A 9,137-nucleotide genomic window follows, 5' to 3' on the forward strand; every position below is an offset into this window, starting at 1 on the left:
TTTCTGTTTAGAAAAAGTGACAAAAAGCAGATTTCAGAGTACCTGTTGGCTCAACACAAAAGTTTTGTCTCAAGTACAGATAGTGTTGAGGATCAATGGACAAAGTTCAAAACCGTCGTACATAATGCGTTAGATGAGTATGTGCCAAGCAAGATCGTAAGAGATGGAAAAGAGCCACCGTGGTACAACAACCGAGTTAGAAAACTGCTGCGGAAGCAAAGGGAACTTCACAGCAAACATAAACATAGCCAAAGCCTTGCAGACAAACAAAAATTACGCGAAGTGAAATGTAGTGTGAGGAGGGCTATGCGAGAGGCGTTCAATGAATTCGAAAGTAAAGTTCTATGTACTGACTTGGCAGAAAATCCTAAGAAATTTTGGTCTTATGTCAAAGCGGTAGGTGGATCAAAACAAAATGTCCAGACACTCTGTGACCAAAATGGTACTGAAACAGAGGATGACAGACTAAAGGCCGAAATACTAAATGTCTTTTTCCAAAGTTGTTTCACAGAGGAAGATTGCACTGTAGTTCCTTCTCTAGATTGTCGCACAGATGACAAAATGGTAGATATCGAAATAGACGACAGAGGGATAGAGAAACAATTAAAATCGCTCAAAAGAGGAAAGGCCTCTGGACCTGATGGGATACCAGTTCAATTTTACACAGAGTACGCGAAGGAACTTGCCCCCCTTCTTGCAGCGGTGTACCGTAGGTCTCTAGAAGAGCGTAGCGTTTCAAAGGATTGGAAAAGGGCACAGGTCATCCCCGTTTTGAAGAAGGGACGTCGAGCAGATGTGCAGAACTATAGACCTATATCTCTAACGTCGATCAGTTGTAGAATTTTGGAACACGTATTGTGTTCGAGTATAATGACTTTTCTGGAGACTAGAAATCTACTCTGTAGGAATCAGCATGGGTTTCGAAAAAGACGGTCATGTGAAACCCAGCTCGCGCTATTCGTCCACGAGACTCAGAGGGCCATAGATACGGGTTCACAGGTAGATGCCGTGTTTCTTGACTTCCGCAAGGTGTTCGATACAGTTCCCCACAGTCGTTTAATGAACAAAGTAAGAGCATATGGACTATCAGACCAATTGTGTGATTGGATTGAGGAGTTCCTAGATAACAGGACGCAGCATGTCATTCTCAATGGAGAGAAGTCTTCCGAAGTAAGAGTGATTTCAGGTGTGCCGCAGGGGAGTGTCATAGGACCGTTGCTATTCACAATATACATAAATGACCTTGTGGATGACATCGGAAGATCACTGAGGCTTTTTGCGGATGATGCTGTGGTGTATCGAGAGGTTGTAACAATGGAAAACTGTACTGAAATGCAGGAGGATCTGCAACAAATTGACGCATGGTGCAGGAAATGGCAATTGAATCTCAATGTAGACAAGTGTAATGTGCTGCGAATACACAGAAAGATAGATCCTTTATCATTTAGCTACAAAATAGCAGGTCAGCAACTGGAAGCAGTTAATACCATAAATTATCTGGGAGTACGCATTAGGAGTGATTTAAAATGGAATGATCATATAATGTTGATCGTCGGTAAAGCTGATGCCAGACTGAGATTCATTGGAAGAATCCTAAGGAAATGCAATCCGAAAACAAAGGAAGTAGGTTACAGTACGCTTGTTCGCCCACTGCTTGAATACTGCTCAGCAGTGTGGGACCCGTACCAGATAGGGTTGATAGAAGATATAGAGAAGATCCAACGGAGAGCAGCGCGCTTCGTTACAGGATCATTTAGTAATTGCGAAAGCGTTACGGAGATGATAGATAAACTCCAGTGGAAGACTCTGCAAGAGAGACGCTCAGTAGCTCGGTACGGGCTTTTGTCAAAGTTTCGAGAACATACCTTCACCGAAGAGTCAAGCAGTATATTGCTCCCTCCTACGTATATCTCGCAAAGAGACCATGAGGATAAAATCAGAGAGATTAGAGCCCACACAGAGGCATACCAACAATCCTTCTTTCCACAGACAATACGAGAGTGGAATAGGGGGGAGAACCAATAGAGGTACTCAAGGTACCCTCCGCCACGCACCGTCAGGTGGCTTGCGGAGTATGGATGTAAATGTAGATGTCTTGTTACTTTATTTACTGACTTGGAATGTCACTCGGCACACAATACGATGCACAAGTGTGTTACTTACGGTAACTTTATGCCAGAGATCAGGTGAGGTATCTGACAGAATATGGGGTTGTGTATCGAGTAGCTCTGCTGCATTCGTAGTGTTCACCTCAATGACTTCATTTGTACTCTCCACTTCTGTCACTTCTTTAGTAAGGTCCACAACTATTGCTTCATTTGTATGTTTCACATTTAGCACTTCATTCTTCAGGGTAGTTGTACTTCCTAAAAAATAAAAAAGAAGCATTTAGCAATTTATTTAGTGCATGACGATCATATTAAATTCACATAAAAAGAGTTCCCAGTGGCACTTTTTATCACTCTGAAAAGAAAGGTTTTTTTTATTATTTGTTTGCAGGTTCATGCTGCAGTCCTTAAATCAACACGCCACAAAACCGTTGCATGCCAAAAGAGGAGCCAAAACAAAATTGCGCAGACTGTCAGTATAGTGGAGTACCATACAGTAATTTGTTTTCTGCGTTTGAAGAAAAATGCTGCAACAGTCCATGGTGAGACCTGGAGGCACATCATATGTCACACGGGTCAGGTGGCACACACTTTTGATGTGGTCAGACAAGTATGAATGGTAAAGAACGAAGTGGCACAGCATCTCTCTGTGAAGAACTGGGAATCACACGAGAAATGGAGGAGTTGACACTTGAAGACCTGTGTATCACAATCGAGGCTGTAGAGGAATAAGTGTAAATCAGTAACAAATTGGGTTTCAACAGCTCTGATGATATTTTGCACAAACATTTCATTACCCTCTGGGGTCCACAACTACTTACTTCTGACAAACCGAGGCAGCAGGAGAACTGTTGCAGCTGTGTTGGGCCAATCTGCATGACTTCTTGCTGCCTAATAACCACTGACATAACAATGAAAACAATCAATTAGCAACAAAATTATTTAATTGGATAGATAAAAAATCTACTCAGCAAGCGGCGGCACGACATACCAATAAAAGACGGTTGCAGTTGGTAAGCTTTCTCCAAGCAGAAGGGTTGAAGGCGAAGGAAGAGGGATGAAGGAAAAAGACTGAAGAGGTCTACGAAAAGGCGTAGCTTTCAGGAAAGTCTCCCAGAACTGTGAGTCTGGGGAGACCTACCGTAAGGTATGAGAAGGAAAGACTAATTGTTGGGGACTGCATTGGATGAATTTGAAAACCAGAGAGCTTAAAGGTGGAAGACAGGATAATATGCACACAGAGATTACTGCTAAAATCGTGCATAAGATAATAATGAGAAGCGAAGTGCATTGTATGTAACAGAGTTGGGAGGGGGACGGTGAAAAACAGATGGGAAAGGCAATGAAAGATGTAGGAAACTAAAACAGAGTGATGCAAAGTGTAGTCAGAGTGAAGAAATGCTAAGACAGAAGAAATTAACATAAATTCAGGCCAGGTGGATGGCAAGAACCAAGGACATGTCACAGTGCTGGTTCCCACCTGTGGAGTTCTGAGAAACTTGGGGAAGAATCCAGATGGCACTTGTGCTGAAACAGGCACTGATGTCACAAATGTCATGTTATAGCGCATTCTCTGCAACAGGACATTTCAGGTTGATAGTACATGCCCTCTGCTTATGCTCACTAATCCGAATTGATAATTTGGTGGTAATCGTGTTGATGTAGAATGCCGAACAGTGTTTACATAACACCTGGTATATGACATGTCGTTTCACAGGTGGCTCTCCCTTTGACAGTATATGGTTTGCCAGTTACAGTACTGTTATAAGTAGTGGCAGGAGGGTGAATATGGCAAGTCTTGCAGTGGGGACGAGCACAGGCGTAGGAGCCATAGGGAAGGAATATGGGTGCAGAAGGAGCATAGGGTCTGACAAGAATATTGCATAGATTGAGAGGGTAACAGAAAGCTATTTTACGTGTGGTGTACAGCTATTTTACGTGTGGTGTACAAAATTTCAGACAGAATGGATCTCATTTCAGGGCATTCATGGTCCTGGTAAAGTAGCTGATTAACACGTATTCCACAGCAGGATAATACTGACAAGGGAACCTCCCCATCACACCCCCCTCTGTTTTAGTTATAAGTTGGCACAATGGATAGGCCTTGAAAAACTGAACACAAAACAGGAAGAAGTTGTGTGGAACTATGAAGAAAATAAGCAAAATATACAAACTGAGTAGTCCATGCGAAAGATAGCAACATCAAGGATAATGCGAGCTCAGCAGCGGCATGGTCCCCATGGTTAGCGTGAGCAGCTGCGGAACGAGAGGTCTTTGGTTCAAGTCTTCCCTTGAGTGAAAAGTTTACTTTCTTTATTTTCGCAGAGTTATGATCTGTCCGTTCATTCATTGACGTCTCTGTTCACTGCAATAAGTTTAGTGTCGGTGTTTGCAACCGGACCGCAAAACCGTGCGATTGGTAGACGAAAGGACGTGCCTCTCCAATGGGAACCGAAAACATTTGATCGCTAGGTCATAGGTCAACCGATTCCTCCATAGGAAAACACGTCTGATATATTCTATACGACACTGGTGACGGCATGTGCACCACATGACAGACAATAATTGTCTGAAAATGAAAAATTATAAAATTTTCACTCGAGGGAAGACTTGAACCAAGGACCTCTCGTTCCGCAGCTGTTCACGCTAACCACGGGACCACAGCACTCCTGAGTTCACACTCTCCTTGATGTTGCTTATCTTGCGCATGGACTACTCAGTTTGTATATTTTGCTTATTTTTTTCATAGTTCCATACAACTTCTTCCTGTTTTCTCGATTGATCTGTGTTCAGTTTTTCAAGGCCTATCCACTGTGCCAACTTATAACTAAATCTGAGGGGGGTACGATGGGGAGGTTCCCTTGTGAGTCACCAATGGTGTGGTCCAAAGTTGGTTTTTGGAGGGATCAGCAGTATCAGGATTGGATGTGATGGCCCAGGAAATCTGCTTTTTAACTAGGAGGTGGGGTAATTATGTGCAGTGAAGGCTGTGGTGAGCTTATCTGCCAACCGTGTGGTATTTCTCCCACAATAATTTGCGGTGCACTCATACAAACTATGCTCACTCTACCGGCCTACATAATGAGGACACTTTCCAGTCAATCTTTCAGTCTCACTCAAAAGATGGCTTAATGAAACATTAGCAGCAGACATAGTTCCATTATAGCTAAAGTCCCACAACTTACTGGGTCAATGACATGATCCTTTGGCTTGCAACATACACTTTCAGAAACTGAGCATGTTTTCCACCCTTCCTTATTAACAGTCATCGGGAACAAAAAATATTATCCATGCTTCCCTTCGTTCTCTCAATAGATGGGCCACTTTCAGGCTGACATTTGTGGAACCTATCCCTTCTTTCTCACCTTGCACAACCTGTCCATATTTTCTCCCTGAAGAAGGAACTGTCAGTTCCAGAAGCTAGAATAGTTTTTCAACTTTTGTATGCATCTGTCAGAAGTCCACCCTGATAGCTGAGTGGTCAGTGCAACAGACTGCCTTGCCAAGGGGTCTGGGTTTGATTCCCGGCTGGGTCGGAGATTTTCTCCACCCGGGGACTGGGTGTTGTGTTGTCCTAATCATCATCGCCAAAGTGACGTCAACTTAAAAGACTTGCACAAGGCAATCAGCTTACCCAATAGGAGGCCCTAGCCACATGACATTTCATTTCGTGGTCTCGCGGTAGCTTCCCAAGCATGGGGTCCCGTGTTCGAATCCTGACGGGGTCAGCGTTAATCTGTACTGAGCTCAGATGACAAATAAGGGGTATGACATTCCATACTGCTACAACTCTAAGCCAAGTGCATCAGTCATAGGAGCTGGCGAACAGTGGCAAGCGAGTCTCTTAGCAACTCGTGACAAGGTGTTTTCAGTGTGAGAACAAGCTGGAAAATGTGCTGCCAGGAAAAAAAAAAAAAAACTAACATCCACTGAATCTATGTAGCTCATGGTAGCATTGGTAACAAGTGGTCAATTATGTTCTTGTTTGATAAATAATGTCACAGAGACCTTAAAAACAGGGTGCAGCTATTAGTTGAAAAATGTCAGAAATAGAATGGCTGCAGTCAAAATTACCACTAATGGGTAAAAGAGGTGATCATTCTGTGTATCCAGTAGCACAACATACCACAATTTCAGGCACTGGGCTTGACAAATGCAATCCTTTACTGCCAATTCTCCTTAGAGAGTAACAGGTACAGCAAAAAGAGAAATTGCTGATGAGTGGGTCCAGCACATGAAATAGAGAGATAGCTCACACTGCATTGTACTAAACTGACTAATCATACATCACTCAACAATAATACACGAATGACTAATTAGTATAATATACTGAATTGTGATTCCAAGTTAGGTAGCCTAATTTTAGAGATGTTCACTCAACTATCACATATAATGTTCAAAATTCATGTACATATTTGATAAACAGCCAATGGAAGACATAAGACTTTTTAGCCCAGCAAATGAAGCAATGAACAAATCAGTTCAGCAAAAGTTGTGGTTGACCTGACATGTGGAAATCTGCAACAAATAGGCTCCCGTTACAGTTTAACCTTCTGATGAAGTTGCGTAGACAGAAGCACATGCGAAATTTAACAGCAGTTTGAGTTCTCTTTGAGTTCCCCTTACTGAACTTGAGAGTGTCAGTAAATGCTAACACAGTCATGCACAAGGCTTTGTAAAAGTTATGCCGTGTATATCCTTGCTTTTTTGTAGTTTATGAATCATACATAGGCCTATAGATGATATGAATCAAAATACAATGTGACTTTTCCCTAGAGTTTTAGCTTTTGTAACAAAAAGTGCGCTAGGGCTACATATGGCAAAGTATGTTAAACACTGCAGAAATATTAACATCACGCTAGAGATGCATCAGTCACCACAACCTTTAATTCGCGTTCACAACCGTTCGCTTCGCCAGTTAGAACAAAATTTTCGCCTTTGAACTTAACCTAGACCCCAGACTATACCACAGAATAGTCTAATACTAGAAAATATAGAAATAGCAGAAGTAGGCCTAGGTGTAGAAATTTACTTAATATAAATGAGTTCACTATATACAATAAAAGATTCGTTTGCATTGTAATTCAAACACTGTCTGCTCAGCACTCCATCTGCAATTACCTGCTCCTGCAGATGTACTAGTTACAGTAGCTGAAGAATTCTTACCAGACAATGTGTGATCCGACTCTGATGCCAGTTGCTGAGTACTACTCACATAATGCTGTGGTTTCCGCTTAAAATATGTCTGCTGTTTCGGTTGCTGGCTGCAAAACAGGTAGATCATGAGTTGTTTTCAAATCGTCGGCGGGGATGAATCATGTTAATAAGTGTTTTTAAGAACTTTTACATACTTAAAATTAGCGCTGACAGGGTTAAATCCTTTCCGGCCTGTACGCTTCCTCGCCCTTATCCTCTTCCTCCCCATTCTCACTTCAGTATAACGTCCTACTATAAGTCTGTTTCCCGTCACATTCTCATTATTTTCTAGATAAAACCACTACACAAACACTTTTAGCGGGAATTTTACAAATCACCTATACACTACTACAATAGCGAACTGATATTTTTCCTCGGTCAGCGTGCAAAGCTAAATTAACAGCAAAATATTTCCTGTACCCTCTTTACATACTGAACCCTGAATCATCGAGTGATGTGTTATCACCAATTTGTTTACACACAAAACATCGTGCACCAGAACAATTGCCGTCTGCTAAGCGCCACGCAAAGGCCAAAGATTTTATGGTTTATTTTTTTATTTGCTTATTTCACTTTGGGTACACACCATTCAATTATTTATATGTAATAAATAACGCTTTGTACACTTTTGGAAAATCTTTTACAATCTGTGTGCTCATTATAGTTTATTATCGACATTTATATCTTGGTTGTGCCCACTACGAAGCACTGCAACTACTTGTATCGACAGAAAAATCGATTGTAATAAATCACTGCTTGTTGTACAGTCGACAAGTTCTTAAAGATTGCTATGGTAATATCGGCCCCAAAATTAAATACCGCAACATTTTCGGCAAGGTTTTGTGTTTCACGAGGATGACACGGTGGTCGGATGGTCCCGATGGGCCACTTGTGGCCTGAAGATGGAGTGCTTTGTGTTTCACAGTAGTGTGACAGCATTTAATAGACACGCACTGCATCTAATTTAAAAAGGCATTTAAACACAAAAATGATGAAATAATCTATATAAAGTACATATTTTTGGAAGCAAGAAGAATCACAGAATTTCATTAAACTAAAAATAAAATATCCATTTTTTATTCCTGATGACGTCTAGGTTCCCTTAGAAACCTTTCACAAATTTTAAAAGATTTACCAGAACCAGCGTTTAAACAAACACTGCTTGATTGGCTACTCGCCCACCCGCTCTACGAAATAAAGTACCATTATTTTATCAACTGTAATATAATACTGTAATGTTAATAACTAACCTGTGGGTTCTTTTAAATATCTATTTCATTGCACCATATGCGTGACATTGTTTATTGTTGTAACGGCCTAATGACAGGAAAATCATTATTAGTAAGCTTTTTCGGCGAAAGTGGTAAGTGTTGATAATCTCGTAGCATTTCCCTAAACAGGGAGCGGGGCATCGGCCGATATGTGACGTGCATCGATAGGTGGCTTGCCCGAAGCAACTGTGTTATCTCACAGGGCTCAGCTGCGTGGTGCTGCATTTGGCTAAACGAGAGGTTTACCGGATCGTGGGAAATCACTTCTAGAAGTGTATACATACTTTGTAATGAACAAAAGATCTTACTACAGATTTCAAGGAGAGAGAAAAGGGGTGGGGGAATGCCTATGTATGGGGATGCCTATGTATTTTCTGTAAGATATCAGATGCTGGACCATCAACACACACAAGGTTAAGATTTTTTTGTTCAACCCCAATTCTCCGAACAAGTTCTCGTGAGTGATCTTTGACAGCCCTTGACCAAATTTGTCATCCACTTCTTTTCTGCTTGCAACAATGCACGGCAATAATCACATGAGCAGCAGCAGCTCTATCTTCAA

General features: G+C 41.6%; 1 protein-coding gene across 1 annotated transcript in view; it reads right to left on the reverse strand.

Annotated features, from left to right (window-relative positions):
• LOC126425326 (nuclear RNA export factor 1-like) overlaps positions 1 to 7,845 on the reverse strand; it is a 167,315-nt gene extending 159,470 nt beyond the window's left edge. Inside the window, exons 1-3 of the mRNA XM_050088308.1 lie at positions 7,460 to 7,845; positions 7,275 to 7,372; positions 2,164 to 2,366 (exon numbers count right to left, since the gene is read on the reverse strand). Of these exons, the coding sequence (XP_049944265.1) occupies positions 2,164 to 2,366; positions 7,275 to 7,372; positions 7,460 to 7,533 (375 nt within the window). The 5' untranslated portion in view covers positions 7,534 to 7,845. The remainder of the gene's footprint in view (positions 1 to 2,163; positions 2,367 to 7,274; positions 7,373 to 7,459) is intronic.
• Positions 7,846 to 9,137: the final 1,292 nt, after the last annotated feature.

Source organism: Schistocerca serialis, chromosome 10, assembly GCF_023864345.2.
Source record: "Schistocerca serialis cubense isolate TAMUIC-IGC-003099 chromosome 10, iqSchSeri2.2, whole genome shotgun sequence".
In the NCBI taxonomy this organism is placed as follows: domain Eukaryota; kingdom Metazoa; phylum Arthropoda; class Insecta; order Orthoptera; family Acrididae; genus Schistocerca; species Schistocerca serialis.